This window comes from Opisthocomus hoazin, chromosome 9 (assembly GCF_030867145.1).
Source record: "Opisthocomus hoazin isolate bOpiHoa1 chromosome 9, bOpiHoa1.hap1, whole genome shotgun sequence".
Lineage (NCBI taxonomy): Eukaryota > Metazoa > Chordata > Aves > Opisthocomiformes > Opisthocomidae > Opisthocomus > Opisthocomus hoazin.
This window is the reverse complement of record NC_134422.1, coordinates 297,637-320,660: the sequence shown is the minus strand read 5'-3', so window position 1 is coordinate 320,660 and position 23,024 is coordinate 297,637. Positions and strand designations below refer to the sequence as shown.

General features: G+C 40.7%; 1 protein-coding gene and 1 long non-coding RNA gene across 16 annotated transcripts in view; one reads left to right on the top strand and one right to left on the bottom strand.

The window, feature by feature from the left end:
• WDSUB1 (WD repeat, sterile alpha motif and U-box domain containing 1) overlaps positions 1–21,435 on the bottom strand; it is a 30,157-nt gene extending 8,722 nt beyond the window's left edge. Inside the window, exons 1-11 of one of the 13 annotated variants that reach the window (XM_075430909.1) lie at positions 21,294–21,435; positions 20,898–21,019; positions 18,580–18,785; positions 15,888–16,309; positions 12,558–12,742; positions 8,299–8,391; positions 7,414–7,507; positions 5,208–5,241; positions 3,314–3,354; positions 3,110–3,216; positions 2,053–2,232 (exon numbers count right to left, since the gene is read on the bottom strand). In XM_075430909.1, the coding sequence (XP_075287024.1) occupies positions 2,053–2,232; positions 3,110–3,216; positions 3,314–3,354; positions 5,208–5,241; positions 7,414–7,507; positions 8,299–8,391; positions 12,558–12,742; positions 15,888–16,285 (1,132 nt within the window). In that variant the 5' untranslated portion in view covers positions 16,286–16,309; positions 18,580–18,785; positions 20,898–21,019; positions 21,294–21,435. The other 12 variants (XM_075430908.1, XM_075430916.1, XM_075430911.1 and 9 more) reach the window with 12 other exon arrangements.
• Positions 21,436–21,589: 154 nt separating this feature from the next.
• Positions 21,590–23,024, top strand: part of LOC142362431 (uncharacterized) — a 37,725-nt gene continuing 36,290 nt past the window's right edge. Inside the window, exon 1 of one of the 3 annotated variants that reach the window (XR_012765086.1) lies at positions 21,590–21,920. This is a non-coding gene — a long non-coding RNA (uncharacterized LOC142362431). The remainder of the gene's footprint in view (positions 21,921–23,024) is intronic. The other 2 variants (XR_012765085.1, XR_012765087.1) reach the window with 2 other exon arrangements.

Genomic DNA, 23,024 nt, shown 5'->3' with positions numbered 1-23,024 from the left:
GTTTGGCGTGCACGTTTGGAGGAGAGACCCCCGTGTGCCCGGCGCCGTAATAAAAAATACCTGCTTAATAGTCTGCCAGCTATTGAGTCTTCAGTTCCGGCTTTTCACGGTATCAAAAGACATTGAGTTGCTGGAGCATGTCCAAAGAAGGGCAAAGAGGCTGGTGAGGAGTCTAGAGAACTAGTCTTATGAGAAGCAACTGAAGGAACTGGGGCTCTTCAGTTTGGAGAAGAGGAGGCTGAGGAGGGACCTTACTGCCCTCTACAGCTACCTGAAAGGAGGTTGTAGCGAGGCAGGTGCTGGTCTCTTCTCCCAGGTAACTAGCGATAGGACAAGAGGCAATGGCCTCAAGTTGTGTCAGTGGAGGTTCAGATTGGATATTAGGAAAAATTTCTTTACTGCAAGAGTGGTCAGGCATTGGAACAGGCTGCTCAGGGAGGTGGTGGAGTCACCATCCCTGGAGGGGTTTAAAAAACATATAGATCTGGCACTTTGGGATATAGTTTAGTAGGCATGGTGGTGTTGGGTGGACGGTTGGACTTTATGATCTTAGAGGTCTTTTCCAACCTATGATTCTATACTTCAGCTCGTATGTACAATCAATCCTCACTGCATCCTTTTATAGCAAATGAAACAGCCAGAAAGCAACAGCTTACCATAATTAGCCTGTATTCTACATGCGCTCTGCCTAAAGCCACATCCATCCTTTGCACCTTATAGCCTGCCCTACAATGGGCTCTTACAACTCAGACTTTATTTTCTTTGAGTTTGAAATTGTTCTTGATAGCATCATTACAAATGTATCAGGCAACGCATGCTTTCGATTTTTTTTTCCATAGCAAATGCTACAGTCAGCAGGTCAGTTCTCATCACTGGTCACACTGCATTCAATTCTAACATAACTTTCTAGTCAGCATTATTTGATTAGCCTCAGCTGGTGATTGATGCAACAGAGTTTTAGGCTACTCCAATGTTAAAGAAAAATGTGTTCAGACACTAATGAAGCCAAGTGTCTTTTGTGGATGACAATTCCTGGCAGACTCCCAGCATCCCTGTTAATTTGTAGAATTCAGCAAAGCTAGCTGATACACTGAGATACTATGAGCTGATACAGACCAACACCACACACATACACACAAAACAAAAAGGGAGCAGTCCTCCTACAATGAAGAATGCTAATTTCTAAAAATAAAACTGTACTTCTTAAAAGGTTTCTTAACTCATTCAGCCTTTTGCTATACTTGATTTCACTCTGGCAAACATACCGGCACCTAATTTACACATAAATCTAGCCATCAAAATGAACAGAGAACTTGTATTCAGAAAAGTTCCAATGTAGTTCACCATCCTTAAACTTCTTATTTCAGAATTACAACAGTGGCATCATTACTAATATGGCACTTCCTTGTGACTCCTTCTAAAATGTAATCACAGTTTCATAATAAAGTGACAGGACAATGTATTAACTAGGACACCTGATGAATTATAAAGTGTCTGAGCAAGGCAAGCTTTGCTTGATCGTTACTAAATGTCAACATCCAATGCTTTATCTCCAAAATAAGTAAAAGCTAAAACATACTTTGTGTTTTTCTATTATGGTAACAGTATACTCAAGAATTTCACTGCCAAATTCAAGGGAGTCGACCACACAGAATTATAAACGTGGCACTTTTGCAGACTGATAGGAAAAACTATAGAGTACCCTATTTGCCAAAGTTAGAATCATTAAGTATATACATAAGCTGAAATTCCTTTTTCACAGCTTAATGATACAAGATCTAAAAATCAAAATAGAAACAGAAGCAGGTAAGACCACTTAACACAGCATTGTTGGTGGAAGTGCATTTTATGTCCCTGGGTATCAGTGAACACACACACACACACACAAAGAGTATTATGGATAATGGGACATTCGGGGGTTTTATCAGTAATGAAATGAAAATACATTTCATGGAAAAAAATACCCATGTATGGAACTCCTAACTCACTTTCATTCTGATATTTCACACACACTCTAAAGATGTAAAACTATTTGGATTTCTATACTCTTACCAATTTTTAATTCATTCGTCAGACTTTCTTTAGTAAGATTCAGTAGTTCCTTGCCATCAATGTTATTCATTTTGAAAAGCCCAACAAAGTCTGCTAAGTCTTGTGCACAAAGCCAGGCTGAAACATCATCCTCTGACCAGTCCTCAACAGACACCTTAGATTCATTTTCTTCAGTATTTCCTTTGGAAATGAAAGATAAGACAGTTAAAAAACCCTCAAACACACACACCCCCCCAGCCCCCAAACCAACAATGAAAAAACCCCAGTTCTAAGAACAATTGCAGTAATGAACGCTGATTTTTAAGTGTTCTCAGCACTATACATTCCACAGCATGTAATAAAAGAAATGCTTATTAGACATTGCTTCAGTGGGGAGCAATATTTTGGGTTTGTCTTCGATCTATCAATTTTCAAAATTTAGAGGAATTTAATCTCTCAGATGCCTACGCTTCTGTCAAATCTGAATTGAACTAGAACACAGAAAAGCATCAGCAGACACTGAAATCAAGTGTCACACCTCCTTAGAAAAGCAGGCCAAAGTCCAAACTTACTCTTGCGCTTTGAACAAAGATATATGTACCTTTGTTCCACATTTTTAGGTGCTGATATATTTTGTAACATTAATTGTCCTCGTTTGTTCACCTACACCAACTAGTAAGCTGTATTTCTTGTTGACAATTCTGCTTGCAATTCGCATATTTTCTGTTTAACTCATTGCCAATGATACTTGTCCAAAAAGTCTTTCAGTGCTCTGGGAATAGTATTCATCTCTTAAATGCTGTCCAGAGAGTAAGAAATAGTAAATAGCAGAAAAGAAGATACAGCAGCTTAATAAAATTAAAATACTTCTGTCTTTTCTTTAAAGAACAGAAACAGAATACCTCTGCAGGACATTAATATGATCAATTCAGATAAAAGATAAATAACGTGCACATAATCCTGAGGTTACAAACTAACTGCGTGTAAGAAAAAGTGGGGGGGTTGCATCTTCAGAAGGTGTTCAACAATACTGTGCTTTAAACTGAAAGAACAGATTACAAATAATTCACACACTAACCTGCACAGGGTTGCTTAAGGTCAAACTGCCATATGTTCACAGTTTTATCCATTGAACCCGTGGCAAGTAAGGGACTATGTGGTGCAAAAGCACAAGTTGTAACATATCTACAAATGAAAGTAAAAGTGTGAAAATTCACAAGAGAAGGATTTAATTGCTTTTATTTATTAACAGTAGAACAGAATAACCCTACTGAATTCTTACCTGGTATGCTGAGACAAAGTATGAAGGGTATTGCCAGTACTCTGTAAAATAATATTTGTGATTTTAAATCTTAAAGAATAAAAAGAATGTTCATTTATTTATATACTTTCCTTCAAAATAAGGAATAATTTTGCTTCTTGGAAGATGACAGAAGTTACCTTCAGAGAAGTTATACAACCTTGCCAAAGCTGACTATCAGCAGAGTCAGAAACACGACTTGATTTCCTGCTTGAAGCCCCCTACTCCATTCAGTGGAACACTGTTATCCATCAACAATCAGCCAGCATGGAACTGTTAGCATAACAATGCCAGAAGTACCACCTGAATTAATTACATCCTTATTGGCTGGTTGCTCATGTGGATAAAAACATTTCTTCTACAAATCTAGGATGAGAATAACCCAAAGTGAAGCGGTAACTGAAATTCAAACAGACTTCATGCTACAATCCATCGACTGGGCATATAATCCTGAGGTTATAAACTAACTGCGTGTAAGAAAAAGTGGAGGGGTTGCATCTTCAGGAGGTGTTCAACAATACTGTGCTTTAAACTGAAAGAACAGATTGCAAATAATTCACACACTAACCTGCACAGGGTTGCTTAAGGTCAAACTGCCATATGTTCACAGTTTTATCCATTGAACCTGTGGCAAGTAAGGGACTATGTGGTGCGAAAGCACAAGTTGTAACATCACACCTGTGGTTCTCCTAGTTTGCCACTAGATGCTACCAAAAAATAAACTCCTGATTGTCCGCATGGTTTTAACTTGTGATATGAAAGATTTTCCTTCTTATGAAAGATACTATTTCTTTGACAGGTACAGACAGATTGGAAAGATAAAGAGCAAAGTTATTCTGAATCACTAATTGATTGGTCAGGACTCCAGTTTTTTGAGCTGTCCATCATGAGGAAAGTGCCGTATTTTAGCTTGAAATCTCTCTCCCTCCCACAAAGGTTTATTGTCCTCACTTCTCCTCAACAGCTATAAAAGTTCTTGTCGTATCTGGTAAAAACCTAAGGGCACAAAAGCTGACAAATACTATTTAGAAATACTTATGCTGTCCTTTTCTGCACCTTTCAATTTTCTGGGGTTCCAGATAGAAATCTAGGGGAATTCTTACATACCTGTCTAAGCTTCAAGCTACTAAAATAATTGGACCAAAAATTGGGAAGGTATCAAATTAGTGATTTTAGTGAAAAACTTTAACCCCCACGGAAAAACTGCATCAGTATAAGAGTATGCACAGAGCAAGCTGGAGAGGGCTAAAATTTGTTCATCCTTCACTTTCAGCAAAATTATTATTATTTTTAATACTATAAAGTACTAAAGGTAAATACCACTTACAGGTGAACCATGAAGGATGTAATAACAGTATTACAGAAAATGCATAAACAACAAATGTCTTAAAGAAAAGACATCATATTTAACATAAAAATTTTCTTGAATTCTTTGTTGTGCTTCTGTTTTATGTGCACTTTATATATAATTAACTAAAGCATTTCTATGATCACCACTTCCCATTTTAAGTCAAAAGCTACAGTCCTTCTTGCTTTGGAAGTTAAGATAAATTTAGGATAACAAAAAATACTTCTACTTCAATATGAATATAACATGTAAGTATGGAATTCACTGAATAATACTCTACTGTAGAGAAATCAAATAACAAACCCCTCAAAGAAATGTAAATAAAAAGTGAGAAAGACTGATCAATTTTCAAGAGACATTCTTCCTCAAAATCCTGTCTGCACCCTCTGCCCACCAAATACACTGTATTTTGGGTTTATATAGTTCCTATTCTTTAATATTTGTTTACATTGATAACACACCGCAGAAGCAGTGCTGATATTTAAAGACAACAATCCAATGAATGATCTTGAACTATACTATACTTACAGTTTCATATATTATGACACACTTGTCCACAGACCTTTTTAAAAAAAAAACAACACATTGACATTAAAATCATGCAGAGAGGATAAAAGAAATTATCTTTAATTAAGAAGAGGAAGGAAAAAACCTTCCCCACAAACAAAATAAGAGCAAAAAGATTTCTTAACAGCACTTTATGAAAACCTTATATATCTAAATCTCCTCCACACATGCCCACCTTTAAACAACAACACTGATTAGCTGTACCTCCATCCAGCATGATGTAAAAAACTAGTTAAACGGAAAAACTCTGCACTTCCATGACAATTTCTGATGCACTGGATTTGCACAGTGCTTATGCAAACTGGCCCTCACTCCCACTGCTCCCCACTGTCTGTACTGTATCCACTTTATGTCTTTGCAAGCAGTATCTGCAAATCAGATGCACAGAATCTGGCTATCCATGATCTACTCTCAGCACCTCTATTTTTGAAACTTTTTCATTTGTAAAGCAAGCTAGAGGAATCATTGCAATGCAATAAATACATTAAATATTTCATGAAATACAAATGGCATAGTTATTTACCATGACAGGAGCGTTTCCTGAAAGACTTTATGGGATAGACATTTCACTTCTGACAATGTAAGTGAAAACAATAATCCATATATCTAACGGAAAATAAAATAACTCTAGATCACAAACATTTATAATGATCTTCAAATATTGAAGATGACTCCCTTAAAAAGAATATAAAGCAAAATGTCAAAGCAAGCTATTGTCTCCTGGGCTTTGCATAGTTTTAAATTTATTTGCTGGCTATTGTAGTCTTCTCTTTTTCCTTTGCAAGACATCAATTTTCCTGTTTCAGTTTAGAAAAATCTTTGTAAAAAAGACAACTGAAATTTAGAGTTGAATCATTTTATTTGTTATTTCAAGTTGCCACTTAGCTTAGAATTGATTAAGCACTTTTCATGAGAAGTGCAGAATAAAAGCATGCAGTCATTAATATTCATAAAAACATAAATTATTGCATCTACCTTATTTATAATTCCCTCTTTCAATAGCTTGATCCCTGAGGAAAGCCACTAGCAACCAGCTCCCGGTTTATCTTCATGCTGCGGATCACCAACAACCCCTGACAGCCCCATCATTTTTCCACACAACTTGCCGTCCGCTTATCTGATCTCTATCTGCTCAATTTGGCGCAAAGACTACACTGGGAGACCATGTCAAAAGCCTGGCTGACATTGCAGTGTCAAGCGCACATTGTCCTCCCCTTGCTCAGGCAGCCAGCCTTGCCATCACAGAAGGCAGGCAGGTTGGCCAGGCTGCGTTTGCCCGTGTTTAGCTCCTGCCGCTTTCCCCAGACACGTTGCTCCCGGTCTGCTAGAAGGATTTGCCCCATAACCTTCCCCGAGGCCGGAGTCAGGCTGCCTGCCTGTAGTTCCATGGGTCCTCTACCTTGCCTTTCTCGGAGGTAAGTGTAACGTTTGCATCCTTCCAGTCATCAGGAGTCTTCCCACCACCTCCACCCTCCTGGGTCTTTCAAACACAATACAGTGACCTTGCAATGACACTGGCAACTGCCTTATCACCCTCTAACAAGACTAATAATAATATTAGTCTCCAACTGATGGTTCATGATTAATTTGGGTCTTAACCATTATTCTGTACAGGGCTGACATCAAAAACACATGTCTACGTTTATCTCAATCATGCACTTTTTATGGAAAAAAGGCTTATGTTGCCATACTGCGGGTGTGGATGAGTGAAGAAATTTTTAATTTCAACAAAATCTATCAAAGACAAAAACCTCAAGACATTTAACTTTCTAAAAAGTTGCTGAAAGTGTCTGAGAGAGAAGGAAATCCTAAATGGTGTCCCAAAGAGATGGTAAGATGGCAACATAAATTTGTATTTTTAATAGATGCTAGAGTATCCACATGAAAGACAACATAAATGCCCCAAAACCAGGAAATCATGAATCTCACTACAATACTCAAGAGAACAGAGCTTGCAACATACTAGATTTCAAACTCAATCACCCACGAGACACAGACCAATTGGAAAGACACCTCAGTAGTTCTGGAGGTCACAGAACTATTCCTTAATGACTGGAAATGTATTTTGAAATGTCCAACTCTTTTGAACTTTCTGTTTTACAGTGCTGTAGTGTGAACCCGGACAGCCATCTGCATGAAACTTGAACAAGTAAAAGATACTGCTTACCCTGAAACTAACATCTGTCCATCATAAGAAAATGCACAAGCCAGAACCGGGGCGGAATGTCCATTCAATGTGCATTTATATTTTAATTCAACACCTAAAAATACAAAAAGTAAATTATTACATGTGGACATATTTGACAAGGTATTAGAAGTGTAAAGCTGCACCAAAGATCTGACTCTGTGACATACTGTGCACAAAGAAGGGGATAAAAGATCACCGAGAACTTAACTTTAACATCTCTGACTTCCTTGCTTTGTAGTCTTAGCATGTCAACAGTGTTTTAGATAATTAAATGTGTATCTGTACACACAATATTGATCCTTACAGACTTCTACATAAGAGATTACAAAAAATTACCCACAGAAGATATTTTTGCCCATCTGCCTAGTCTCTACATAGCAATCACATATCTACACTGCGGTTTTAGCAGGAGTCAACACTGTTTTCATTTCTACAGCTCTTCCTCAAGAGCTAGGATGTACTGAAAGATGAAAGGAAACCTCTCCCTGGACTGGTAGATTAAGAGGTTTCAACTTATCAACCTGCTCAAAGGCCACAATAGAAATGTTACTCGTTTACCAAACATAAAAATGCTAATTAAAACCAAATGTTTATCATAACTGATGGAACTGGGGAAAACTTTTTGAAATCTTTACTTTTACAATTATTGATAAATAGATCACCAAATACAATCTACAGGGCCCAGTGTCCCAAAGTGCTGCATACATTAGCTGCTCTCTTGCTAAACAATTAAAAGAAAACTTTCAACTTGTGGCTAGTTTGGCTGTGAATCCATGACAGCAGTATAAATTTGATCTCAGATATAAACTGTCACTAAAGACTTAATACACTGGAATACAAAAAAAACCCCATCACTATACACACCTAAGAAATCTGCAACCAAAACAAGCCAGAGTTTGACCTGATTATCTTGACCACAAGAAGCCATCTGGAAATATCTGAATCCATGCTCACCATCTGATAAAAATTCAAAAAAAAAAAAAATTAATGGGAATGAGAAGCACTGAAAATAACAGCATATCAGCATTCTTACACCAGAATTTGATACATTTCCTTGATCCCAGTACTATTTTTAAAAAGTGTTAATAAAAATAATTGCAGAAGTTCTGAAACCATTTAGAAGTAAGAAATAGGTATTACTGTTATATTGTTTCCTGAACAAGTAGATAAAGACCAGAACTGGGCTCATACTTTAAGTTTTCTTGATGGTAAATGTTTGATTCCTTTATTGACTGAGTGCAACAATACAGTTTTTTAACCTAAAATATACGGTTATAACCATATCTTCTACAGTTAAGTAGTACTCAAACTTAACCACATACGCATGTACAAAATTGAGGGTATCTGACGGGCTATTTTCATAATTTTAAATGTTCAGCTTTTCATTTTTATAAATGAACTGATGTTTCATGACTGCAGTCCAGCCAGTCACTTGAGAAATACTGCATTAAAGGTTAAATACAACAGTATTAGTTTTATAGCTTTCCCCTCTCTACTCAGTGGATATGAACATTTCTGAATTATCATGTTCCATTCTCAATGTGCTGTTTCAGCCCATTGTCGATTTTTTATTTTTTATTTTTAAATCCTGTGCCAAATTATTTCTGCTCTTCGACTCTGCTGAGCTGGCATACCAGCCTGACACAAGTCACTGTAACAATCCTTCAGTGGCATTACCTCTGCCAGTATCAAGTCTTAGAATTCCTACACGAAACACTAGGATTAAGGCGGGAAATCAGAAAATTGTAACAGATGTTTTAAGGGCTCATCTTTCCAGCTCTGGAAAATGTCAAAATATTTACTGTCAAATGTCTTACAAAATCACCCCAGATATTTTACCTTCACTTTTCCACCACATGAAGTATATTTTAATTTCACGTTATTTCACGTTATCACAATAAAATCCTAGTATACATAGACCTGTTTGTTCACACGAATATCAGAGGTAATATGACTGTGACAGATCTTCGGACTTACCTTAAATCTGTTAAACATTATAGCATCAAAGTGCATCATTTTTACAGTGTAAGATTTGGGTCTTGCAGAGAGAAGAGTAGCACACATCAGCTATCATGTTGTAAAAACACGCATCTTGGTGACCAAGAACACGTTACTTGGAAACTGGGTCTGGATGAGAATTCTATCATGATGCACAGACTTTGACACTATTTTACAAATTACCAACTTGTTAATGGGGTATTACAGTGTTGTACATGCAGAGCTCTTTGGGATAACTTGGAGGAGGACTACACTGCCTGAGGCTGAGGTCCACTAGAAAATTTCAGCAAGAGCTGCCAATTTCTTACCACTATCACTAGGTAACTTCACTGCTCTAGATCTGATGAGCTTCTATGCAACTGTGACTGAATCCACCTTATAGGTAGGAGAATCATCTGTTACAGAGTCTAAAGCACAAAGAAGGAACCAGAAACTCCGGTTCTAATTCTGCTGTGAATTAAGCAGGTAAAGAGAGTCTCAATCTAAAACCATCTTTAATTGTACTGGATAAGAACTACTTCTATGGATTTTGTAATGTGTTAAATCTGTCAATAATGCCAGAAGTTTCCTTGGTGATTAAGCATCAACACACAAAAAAGAAAAAAGTTGACTTTCAATAACATATGCTTTAAATAAAATTTAAAATGATCATAAATCAGCTAAAAAAGGCCACAGTATAGGAAATACTTGGTTTCTTGTCTATTTCTCTCTCTATCTTGGCAGAGGGCAGAAGGCTGAAGGGTCGGTAATGTACTTTTTAAAACCAAGAGAATACCCTCAACAGGAAATGGAGCGGTGGAAATTGCACTCTGATCTGTTTCAGCTTCAACATGTTGCTTTGCCCTCAGATGCAACTCTTAGTTCACAATGGAGTTTTTTGGGTAGTATTTTCACCAAGAAAGTTCTCGAGGTGTCATATTTAATGATTAATCTCCTTTCTATTGTGACAGATTAATTCAATGATGTCCCTACAGCTTTCAGTAGACACACATTTGAAGGATTTGCTATTGTCAGTCACTAATTCTCTGTATGGAAGCATACATGCTATTTCCTCAGCTTTCTCCTGCTTCTCTCCTGCTTTTTTTCCCTGCGTCTTTGCTTTCTTCCTGCTCTGTACCACCTTCTTAGACAAGGTGGTACACAGACGGCAGTGCTTATTGGTGTGTTTAGCACTGAAAGATACATGTGGCTGCTCAGTTATAACTTTTGGTACCTTTGAAAGAGCATCTTTTGTGTACTCTGAAAATAGAAGCCTACGTATCTTTGCAGAGACCATTCTGTCTCCACGGTAGATCTGGAAAGCACAGAAAGTATATCTACAACGTTGTTAAGACAAGTTACAGTATTACTTCCTAACTCTGACAATGAGGCTTCTGCGCAATTTCCCAACCTCCATCAAAAGCAGAAGACAATTTTCTAACTCTTTATTAAACACACATACACAACAAAAATTTATACAAATTAACCTTTCAGTTTTTCAGACTCCTATAAATATTTCACAATTTCCATTATTTGGTTGTTTGGCTATGACACTTTTCTGTACTGCAATTAACTTCTCCCAGGATATTTCAAATAGTTTTTGTTTCTGCAAATGTTTCTTCCCACTATACAAGCTATGTCAGCTTAGACATGCAACTCTTCCGTATCCCCACACAATTATACAAAAAGTTGGTTTTGACTGTGATAGTAGCTCCTCTGCCACTGTGTTTTGGACAGGGATCAAAGCATCGCTGATAACCCGGGGCTGTGTCAGCTCTCGCATGGCCCCAGGGCCATTTCTGCTCCTCACCCTGCCCCGAAGTGAGCAGGCTGGGGGGCACAAGGAGCTGGGAGGGGGTACAGCCGGGACAGCCAACCCCAGCTCAGCCCAGGGTTGTCCCACACTGCATGGCATCGTGCTCAGCACTAAAGGCTGGGGGAAGCAGGGAGGACGTTTGGAGTTAAGGCATTTGTCTTCCCAAGTAACCGTTAGGTGTGACGGCGCCCAGCTTTCCTGGTGATAGCTGAACATCTGCCTGCCGATGGGAGGCAGAGAGTGAACTCCTTGCTTTGTTTTGCCTATGTGTGCAGCTTTTCCTTTCTCTGTTACACTGCCTCTATCTTAAACCATGAGGTTTTGCCCTTCAATTCTCTCTCCATCCCACTGGGAGAGAGTGAGCAAGTGGCTGTGCTGCCCACCAGGGTTAAACCACAACAATAATTTTAAAAGCCTGTACACACAAATAGAAAGCTTTCCTTGACACAACTGGAAATTTCAATATGCAATTTTCAGTATACATGCTTTTGCACATAGAGTAATCTAGGTTCTAATTATTTTAGTTCCACAGAAAGCCTTACACATGTGAAATGAATAAAAACTGGACATAATATGCAATGCAGCCCTGAGAAAGGCCTACACTATGTATACCTTTTGTTTTTGATCTCCATATCCAAATACATACAAGAATATCAGATTTCATTTTCAAAATAAAAACTAAGTTCCTGCCTATCACAACTGTGAAGCAGCATTTAATGACAAAATTGAAATGCACCTTGTACAGTGAGGGCAGCTAAAACAGCTGTAAGATATCTGAACAATACCACATCTTAGCGGGACACATGAGATTCTGGGCTTACTGTCCCCCCCAGATTCCTCCAACTGAGAAAGTCGGGTGCAGGAGAACAGTCTACCTGTTCACACCCCACAGCTCAAGCATCGAGCTTACTAGGTTTACAGTTCTCTGCATTGCTTTAATCCAGTCCTGCTCCTTAGGGAACCAAAGTATCCAAAAGTGGGAATAGTAATCACGCACTGCATCTTCTAACACCCTTATTAGCCCCCTGAGATAGGTTTCACCTGCAGACACTGCCCAAATATTTTCCAAAATCCTGACAGGATAATTAGCTACTGAAAGCTATCATAGGCATGCTAATCACCTTATTTGTTGACCTAGTACATTCCTTGTCTTCAACCTGACCACAACTTTTACTTAAGAATATTCAGAATATTCTAAAACATCATCTCTTTCCAATGACATTTCTATCTTGAGTACTGATGACAAAAAGAATATGAAAACAAGAGCTAGAGAGAAAGAATATAACTCCTTTTTTTCCATGTTCCTCCCCTGATGAGCCAGGTAACTAACCAGAAATTGGCTGCGAAGAAATATCACAGCAGGTAACGCCAAGATCATGTGCTTTTTCATTATACAGGCATCTCATTTTATCATCCCAAATGGTTAAATCACCACACGATGATCCAGTGACAAAGAAATTTCCATTAGGAGAAAATGCACAAGCCACCGGAGAACCATCTTTAACATTCCCAGATCTGAAAAGCAAGAGTACACGGGATTTGAATTTAGAACAAGTAATGTTCTGAAGAAGTGATCTCCAAAATGCAATCTGATACAATAAGCCAAACTGTTCTGAGTTTTGCACTTTGAAACTTGGTAACAGAAGGGAGAGAAACTCACAGCACCTGTGGAAAGAGATGCAAGATAAGCACAGCTGCAGGAACCAGGACCTGCTCTTTGACTGCAGGAGGAAAAATGTGAGATGGCACCACAAGGTAATAATTTTAACTGACTGATAAAATAATTTTCAAACTAAAGACAATCTTATTAGATTTACCATTTGAATGGCACAATGCACTGTTAAAATTCTATGGCAGTATAAATTTTAAAAGTCAAAGATAAATACACAACTATCATACCACAGATTTAGATATACACAAACAGGAAAAAAGACTCCCGCAATTTCTCTTTTCTGTTTTTAAAGACAAAACAGAACACCTACTAACCAGTATGATAAGCTGTAGCTGTGTAGAATACTTTGCGATTTATGATATAGGGTTAATTTTGGACTACCCATACACAAGAGAAACAAATGTGAAAAAAAATGATTTCTATATTTTAACTAAGTCAGCCAATGTACTTTGTAAAACTGATCTTAAGAAAATTCCTAGCAGATATGGAAGTGTGGTCAATCCTCAGGAAGGAAGTAGGGTCAACCTAACATTCTTTGGGTTATCTGATAATAACTTAAAGTCAATTGAAAGTGTCTCACTCTTTTAACGGACACTAGATGCAGCCCAGCATGCATAGCTGAATCTTTAAGTGCAGGAAAAAAAACACAGCCATAAGCAACAGTCTTACAGCAAGAAATGTCAGTTGTATTTACTCTGACATTGTATTTTGTAGAACAGCTGCTCATTCTCTTTTGCTGATAGAGATTTTATTTCGTGCCAGAGGTGTCAAACTTAATGCCACAGAAGGCATGTCAATAAACTTCCCTGAGAGTCTCTCTAACCAGAACCTTCAAAAAAGCATTGACTCTCTTCATTTTATCATTAAGAATACTATCAAATACACTACAGTGCTTCCTGGGTTTATATGTACAATTCATTTTCCATAGTGCAGCTTTTAAAAATTTCCTTCTTTCACACAAAAAGCTGCAGATTCTGCTCTGAAAATAAAACAGTAAAATGAATAGCACTATATGTATTCAGAGTATGCATATAAGACTTTCAGGCCAGATTGCTGTAATTACCATCCATATATTTAGTCAAGTGACAATAATAGTGTAGTAAAATGCTTTTTTAGCATTGACACCATCAACTGTGGCAAAAGAAACAGAGGACCACAGACTGATATTAGATGGTTAAGTAAAATCCTCTGACGTAATTTTTAAGTGCCTTGATAATTTCTAAGTAACATTTATCTCAGCTTTAAGAAAATGGGACAGATGCACTTTTCTATCTGCAATTAAAAATGACAATAAAAAAAGTTCATCAGCTGAAAATACATATATACATACATCCCAAAATATGGACAACTAAAGTTAAGCTAACTACTGTTGGCGTGTTAACACTTTGAAACAAACTTTTAAAAGTGAAGCGAAGGGGACAGGATTGGAACGTTTAAGTTTTTTCTTGTTTCTTTACAATGGAAACACCAGAGTAGAATAACCTCTGCTTAGAACAACAATATAGTTTCTACATCATCACTATACATCCACCATTCAACTAGGAGGAAATTAAGGATGTAGGTCTAAAACATGCATCACTGCATATATTACTAACATATGCTTGTAAGAAATTACTTTCTAGTATTTCTGAGGTTTTCCCTGTCAGTAACAAGTATTCCAAATAAAAGAGGAACCTCCTCAGTAGTAATACCTCAAAACAGATATACTCAGAGACCTCACAGTACTAATGATTAAAATCCCCAATTTTTCTTAAAGATAAAACTAAGCAACAATATATAATCAATACTTCTCTATTCCCTGCAAGCTATGCAACCATTTCAGCGTTTTTGTATGCACTGAAGACAACAAGGTGGCAAAAATCGATTAGAATTCTGTTTATGGACAGGCTTCCAGATTTACACAATTTCAGATAACTCAATAATTCTTAAAAATGTTACAGTTCCTATCTAAATCACTGCTGTGGAAGGCAAAGGTAGAGAGGCCACAAAAGCAGAAACATGCTTGACAGAGCATTACCAAAACCAAACAAGTCTGGCTTCCAGAAGTGGCTGCTCCCTCATCCTGAGCGAAACATCTCATCAATTCTCTCTAATTCTTAACTTCTTTCCTAAATTTAGAGAGATGTTATGTAATTGCTGCCCTGAAACCTAAATAAAGTCTTGCCTAAGTACAGATTAAACAGCTGGCCTGAAGACTCTACTGAAATAAAGAGATGTAGAAAAGGACTTGGAAGATCATGCTAAGGTTCATGCTTTTAACTGCACAACTAAAAATGCTCATCTGCTTTGTTTCAGATGCCTACTGGAAACCCATGTGAAATGTTGATTGTCATAATTAACTCACTCAGATCCAGTACTCCTTTCTGTCACTGTTCTGTCTTTAACTGTATGGTTTCAGGACATGTCAATAGTTTCCAAAGTCTTTGATTGCTAGATTACTATCAAGCTTCTAAGACCTTCCTGGACTCCAAATAGCCTTGTAATTAAATACTTAATTAAAAAACACTATGTATAATGCAATAAAGCACACAGCACAGTCAGGTTCCACTGTGTATTATGTATCTATAATAATAATAACTGTGTATAATAGTAATAACTATATAATAACTGTGTATTATGTATCATAGTTTGCTGACCCACTGTTTAGAAAACAGATGCATGCAGTATGCAATGCATCCTGACTTCATGTTACATCAACAAAAACACTTCCACAAAATTTAAAAAAAAAATCAGGATTTAGATGAAAGATAACTTAGTAAATTAAAGCTTCTTGAGTTTGCATTGTTTTACTTTAAAAAAAAACCAACAAAACCAAGACTCAGCAGTTCCCCCTCTCCTATCTTTTGGTCTTCTAAATCCTATTCCCGTTTCTTCGTGGTATGAATCAGTGATGTAGGTCTGCAAGTCTTTCACACAGTACAGCATGCTACTCAAACCATATCCTTCTTATTGTAAACGAGGTTGTCAAAAAAAATATTTGGCACTCACCTGTACAGTTTCAATGACTGCATGTTCCAAAGAACTACACTTCCATCCGCTGCCCCTGACACTAGATACGTGGACTCAGGAGAAAACCGGCAGACTCTAACAGGACTGCTGCTGGGCTGCTCTAGCACTGCCAGCATCCGACCGTCACGAGTGTCCCAAACCATGGTACTGCCGTCTGTTGAACATGAAGCTAAAACTTGTCCTGATGGAGAGAAGCAGCAGCAGTGGACAGCGTACGTATGACCTTTTAAAGGTGAGTACGGAAGCTCAGTAAAGTTGTTTAAAGAATAAACACGAATTGTTTTGTCCAAGGAACAAGTAGCCAAGCATGACGATGAGAAGGCACAGTAGTTGACATCATCACTATGATCTGCTAAAGTGTGAATTAATGTCGCCATTTTATCAACTTTCAACAAAAATATCTGAAAAAAAGTTTAACAGTTAGACTTCTCTCTCCTATTTCATAAATGAGACATACCACCTTAACAAGATATGTTCCCCAGGACGAAATAATAAATTTATTTGCAGAGGCAGATTTTTCATCTAAGCATTGTTTTAGCTTAAATCAGAGATTAATCACAGCAATGAGATGAAGGGTTTATGACTTGGTTAGCATTAACAGATCTAAACTTTTAATGTCAACTTGCCATTTTCCAATAAAACATGCAAGATTACATAGTAGCTACTTGGTCCTACAGCAGTGGCAAAGAAAGTTATTCTACTTACTTGATTTATGCTAAGAAGTCTGCTGTTCAAATTTGCTATTATTTACATCTATGCTAGACACAATGGAGTAAATGAGCACTGTAGAAGACAGTCAAAACAGTAACTAGGGTTGCACCAGGAATATAATCATGGAATGGTTTGGGTTCAAGGCACCTTTAGAGATCATCTGATTCCAAACATCCTGCCATGGGCTGGGACTCCTTCCACTAGATCAGGCTGCTCAAAGCCCCCTCCAACACTTCCAGGGACGGCACATCCAGAGCTTCTCTGTTCCAGTGTCTCACCACCCTCATAGTAAAGAATTTTTCCTCACACCCAATCTAGATCTCCCCTCTTTCAGTTTAAAATTGTTGCCCCTTGTCCTGTCACTAAAGGCCCTGGTAAAAAGTCTTTCACTGTCTTTCTTGTAATCCCCCCTTTACACACTGAAAGGCCGCAATCAGGTCTCCCCACAGCCTTCTCTTCCCCAGACTGAACAGCCTCAGTTCTCCCAGCCTTTCCTCCAGCCCTCGGATCGTTGCTGGGGCCTCCTCTGGCCCCGCTCCCACAGCTCCAGGTCTGTCCTGTGCTCAGGGCTCCAGAGCTGGACGCAGGACTCCCGGGGGGGTCTCAGCAGAGTGGGGCAGAGGGGCAGAATCCCCTCCCTCACCCTGTGCCCATGCTGCTGGGGACGCAGCCCATGATACAACTGGCTTTCCAGGCTGCAGGCACACATTGCCGTCATACCTAATTTTTCATCTATCAGTATTCCCAAGTCCTTCTTCACAGGGCTGATCTCCATCCATTCATCCCCCATTCTGTACTAGTAGTGGGGATCGCCCCGACCCAGGTGCAGGACCTTGCACTTGGCCTTTCTGAACTTCCTGAGTTGTCCCACTCCTCGAGCCTGTCCAGGTCCATCTGGATGGCATCTCTGGCCTCGAGCAAACTGACTGCACCACTCAGCTTGGTGTCATCTGTGAGCTTGCCGAGGTGCACTCAGTGCCACTACCTGTGTCATTAATAAAGCTACTGAGCAGTGTACCAGTCCTAACACAGATCCCTGAGGGACACCCCTTGTTGCTGATCTCCATCTGGACATTGAGTTATTGACTGCAACTCCTTGGACATGGCCAGCCAGCCAACTCCTTGTCCTTGTAACAGTGCATCCACCAAACCCATCTCTCTGATTTGGAGACAAGGATGTTGTGTGGGACCATGTTAAAGGCCTTACAGAAGTCCAGGCATATGACATCCGTAGTTCTTCCCTTGTCCACCAACGCAATTACTCCACTGCAGAAGGCCACCAACTTAGTATACCAATTACTAGTATATACAAATTACTAGATTATTATAGCAACACTTTTTTTTCACATGATCTAAATGAAAAAAGCCTGTTAAGTTCTCCTTCTGATCTAAGCTGAAAGTCACAAGGCATCTTTGTATTTGCTGTCAAACCATTCTCTCTGTAACTGAAAGCCTCACATATCCATTTCCAAGCCATGCACATCAAGAAAGTTTTTTGTGAAAGTGTGGAATTAGCAGAAGCATGTCTCATCACACCTATAAGCCTGAGCCCAGGAATGAAAGAGATTGCTAAATCTCCAGCTGGGAGCAAGCCACAAATATATGCTAGGACTGAAATACAAATCACAGAAAGTCCCATTTAGTCTTTGCTTCCAAAGACTAGCAGCTATTTCGAACTACTGGCTATGGGAAGCAAGCAAGAACAAAGAAAAAAAGCTAACCAGAGGTGTGGATGTGACAACTACTGATTTCCTGGAAAGGGCCACTGCCTCTTCCATTCTATTATCTTCCCTACTCTTGTGACACCAAGTTACTATCTGTATCACCACAGGCCAGGCTGTACTCCTTCTTCCTGGAGAGATCTGGTTAGGCAACTAAGCATGGGACCCCCATCAGAGGGAGGAAAAAGCGATTTATTTCCCCACCTCTACAATCTCCAAATATTAAAAAGAACATTTACATCCTCTCTCAGCAATATAAGCCTCTGCTTATACAGCAACCAATGCAAAATGGCAGGCTTTGGAGTTGGAGCGCCTCACTGGAAGACAAGAGGGCTGGTCTAGGGAACAGCGACAGAGCCACAGCTGCTTTACTAGAACTTGACAAGACTGTTGCTCTGGTCCTCTCCAAAGCTCCAGCCCTTCTCTTTCTTCTTAGTGGTAACACCTGAAAGAGGAAATAAGGAGTATTTATTTTTACGCACAGGGAGAAGCAAGGATGCAGACAGATACAGAGAGCAGCAGCAGAGAGACACTTACAGAGATGGGAATCTAAACTACTGAGCAGTGGGCAGGTGGGAACAGAGCTGGTCAGAGTACTACAGAAGAATTATAAAAAATAAAAACATGGTGACAGAGAACATTAACTGACAGCTGGAAAATTTTCAGTTACATGTGAGCACAGTGCCTTCCTTGTACTACCAAGAAGCTCTATCATTTTTATTTTCTGTATTCTGTAACATTTGCACACTACAGTGCACAGAGGATGCAACTCAGATGAGGCCCCGTTGTTTTGAACATAATACAGAACAAAGGTAAGTCGTGTACTAACAAACCTAAAAGGTTACCTAAAAAAAAAAAAGTGGAGATACCAAAAGCAGAATAACTGAGTACAGAATCAAGGGTTGCCTGTTCAGAATATTTTATAGTAAGACATAAACATTAGGAGACTGCTACAGAAGGAAAGATACCATTCACTCTTCATTCGCCTTAGCCCATTATTATGAGACATGTCCTCAACTATCCTCTGCTCTAACAGAAACCAATTAGTATGGCACAGACCCAAGAGCGATGCTTCAGCTATACCAAGAGCATACAAAAAGTAATCTTACACTTTTATATAAACACTTTCAGCAACTATAACCACGTGAAATCAGCATTCCTTCTCTTCCCACTTACACCTCCACAAAAGCATGTTTGCATGTCATCACTGACCACCCCAAAATTAATCATCAGGAAGCAAGCAGCATCAAAAAGATTCCTGGGAATTATTCTAATTCGGAGCTTGCTAGAACATGTTCCAATGAATTATACCCTGCAGTTTTCAGATTCAACAGGTGATATGCTCCTTTTAAAAACACAGCATTTATAGCACTTGTTATAGTACAATTCAATAGACAATCATATATATTCTTTAGAATAAAACCAGATTAAACAATAAATTCGTATCTGCAGGTCTAACATTGACAAGCACTAAGATTTGATGACCAGAGTCCAAAATAAATTTTACTTTCCACTCCCAAATACCTTATTCAAATTCAAACTTCTGTTACCTCTCACAGTTAGGCAGCAACATTAGCGATGGCAAAACATCAGAGTAATACCAACAACAGGCTTGTGTTGCCAATCAGACCTTTGACCTGACTTTCATGTAAATCAAACATCGCATACCAAGTAACGCATTTAAGTCAAAGTCAAAATGTGACTATTAAGAGGGCGATCAGAATCTGAATCTCTCCAGAAATTGCATTTGCTGCTACATCCTGATCCAGTTGAAGATGTCCCTGCTCATTGCAGCAGGGCTGAACTAGACAACCTTTAGAGGTCCCTTCCAACCCAAACCATTCTATAACTATTCTACTCTACATAAAACAAGAAAGTAAAAGATGAACACTATGCACATCCTTGCAGTACTTCAGACTGCTGGGACCAGTTTAGATCTCAGCATCAGACAAGCGATTTACACTACTGAGGTCCAGGAAAGCCCCTGTAAGACACACTCCAACCAGTTCCTCCCCACGCTGCAGACCACAGTCAAGCTTCCCAAGAATAAGCAAGCACCGACCCAAAGGAAGTGCCTACAACTCTTGAAAGTTGTTTATCCTGAACAAAAACAGCAATGCTATTTACAGTGTGCTAATTTATCTAAAACAGCATACTATTATTTAAGTGCTTCATTCCGAACAGTAATTTCAGAGCCGAGGCAACCACAAACAGGTGTGGTTTTACATGTATATATACACGCACACATTTAGTTTTACATATATCTACACACGTGTTCATATGTATGTGGATATATAAATATGTATAAATATATAACTGTACGCATACAGGCACATGTATATGTGTATACATATAGACACAAAGGTCCATACAAGGGCAAAATAACTTCCTTTTGGGCAGTGTATGGCATGCCAATTCAGTTAAAGATCAGATCTTTAAATCCTCAGTATTTTAGGTTCAGGATTCTCCCAGTTTTATTACTATTGTCTTTAAAACCATTAAATGGATTAACTAGTGCTAACGACATCTCTTAACTGTAGAGAGAAGGCCAACGTACTTCCTTCAGCTATGAGAAGCTGGAGGCAGACAAAGTCGGACGTCTGGAAAGATGAGGCAGAAAAGGGCACCTCAGCCTCCCCGTTACGAGATTTTCAGGAACTCGCTGCAAAAAGAGCCGACCTAGGAACGAGAGGTTTCGGTGTCAACAGTTCAAACTCGCAGAGGGGAGCAGCGCGAGCCGGGAGCGCGCCACCGGAGAGACCCTCAGCGCTGCAAAGCCGCCTCCTCCCGCGGCCGCGGCTCCCGCCCACCCGGTAGCCGCCAGCAGCGTCTCACGGAGAAAGCTCCCGCAATCCCAGGCGCAGCTGACAACCGCTCTGCCGCTATCGCCGCCCGCACTCGACCACCACACTGAGGCGCGGTAAAGGAAGCGGCTGAGGCAGCCGGCCGGTACCTCACCGAACGCTAATGGCGGCTTTCAGGCGAACGCTGGGGAAGGGCCCTGCCCAGCTGCCCGGAAGGCCGCCGCGGCCCTTCCGCAACGGCGGCGGCACGTCGCGCCCGCCACCCGGCGCTGAGGGACACCGGCTGGCCGCCCTGCGGGGCGCCACTTCGCCATCGGGCATGCGCACGGCCGCGCCACTGCCCCGGGCTGCCCGGCCCTGGCCCCAGCGCGGCACGGCGCCCCGCCCTTAAGCCCCGCTCCGCCCCAAAGGCGGGAGGACGCCGCCACCGCGCGCCGCTCTCGCGGCACCATTCACCGCCTGTTCAGCCGCGCAGAGCCCACTACGCCAGGCAGCGCCGCTACGCACGCGCACGTCTCCCCGCAGCCCCCCCGCCCTCTTAACGTGGTGCAGCTCGAGCTGCCCCCCCCGCCCGGGGCGGCGCCATGGCCAGAAGGGGAGACGGCGCTGCTGCATCAACCGGCAGCTCGCCGCCGCTGTCATTCCCCTGACGGAGGCGACGTCGGCGCGGATGTCGCCTTCAGCCCAGTGCGCCCAAGCTCCGGTCCAAGCCCTTTCCACTTTCAGATTTGGTGGCCTGGATCCGTAGAACACCCGCAATCGTTCTGCCGGCTCAGGTGCGTTCTGTCGCTGCGGGAGCGGGGCTGTACGGGCGTGTCAGTAGCGGCGGCGAGGGCGGCTGGCCCGGAGGAGGGCAGCGCGCGCAGAAGGGAGCTGGCGCAGGGCGCTGCGGGGTGCGGCCAGACCCTCCGCCCCGGCCGGCGCCGGGCAGTGCCGGCGGCCGCGGGGCCCCCCGCTGCCACAGCCGGCACGCCTGAGGGCTGGCTGCGCCTGCCGGAGCGGCGGTCACGGCGCGGGGACCGAAAGGTCGTGGCTGCCGGGCCCTGCGGCCCCCTGCGCTGCTCGGGCTGGCGCCCAGCTGCCGCCCCAACCCCTCGATGACGAGCCGGAGTGAAAGCGAAGGTCTGACCCTCCCTGCTGGGAGCAGCTCAAGTGAAGGGGTTTCAGACAAATGCGGCTCCCCCGGCCCCATCACCTGTCAGGAAATTTACGATTGCCATTTTCACATCCAGGTACATGCTTAGCGACTCATGCAAAATAAATGGTTTACCCTGACGCCTGCGTTCTTTGAGGAAAACACAGTCGCTTTCTTGGAGTCTTTGCCCAGGGAACATTCCCTGTTACGTAAACGGTCTACCTTCCACGTGTGAATGAATCTACAGGACCTTGCGTTCTGTTTTATAGTACGTGTTACCTGATGGCACACAACTAAATTCACTGGCTGATTAATGGCTGGTCCCTTAATTACTCTGAATCCTAGGTGATGGCTAGTATTCAGTGTATTTCATACGTGCTGCACTGACTGAGCAATCCATAAGATTATAAATTACTAAAATAAACACCCCATGGCCTTGCAAGAACTTTTTATCAGTTGTTAGAGTCTTCCTTACTGAAGAGGAGGGCAGACAGCTGACTCTGAATACCACACCAAACGCTTAAAAGACTGTTCCATAATATTATATGGATGGGGAAATTTGAAATTGCTCGCTAAATAAGACATCGTGAACAGTAACATGCCCAGAAATTTAGCTACTATCACTTCTAGTAAAGATGGTTATTTTGGACAATGCAAGCAACAGAAATTTGTGTAATAAAAAGATAACACATGCATTTTTCTGAATGTACACACCCGCTATAAAAATTTCTGGTTAACTTTGAAG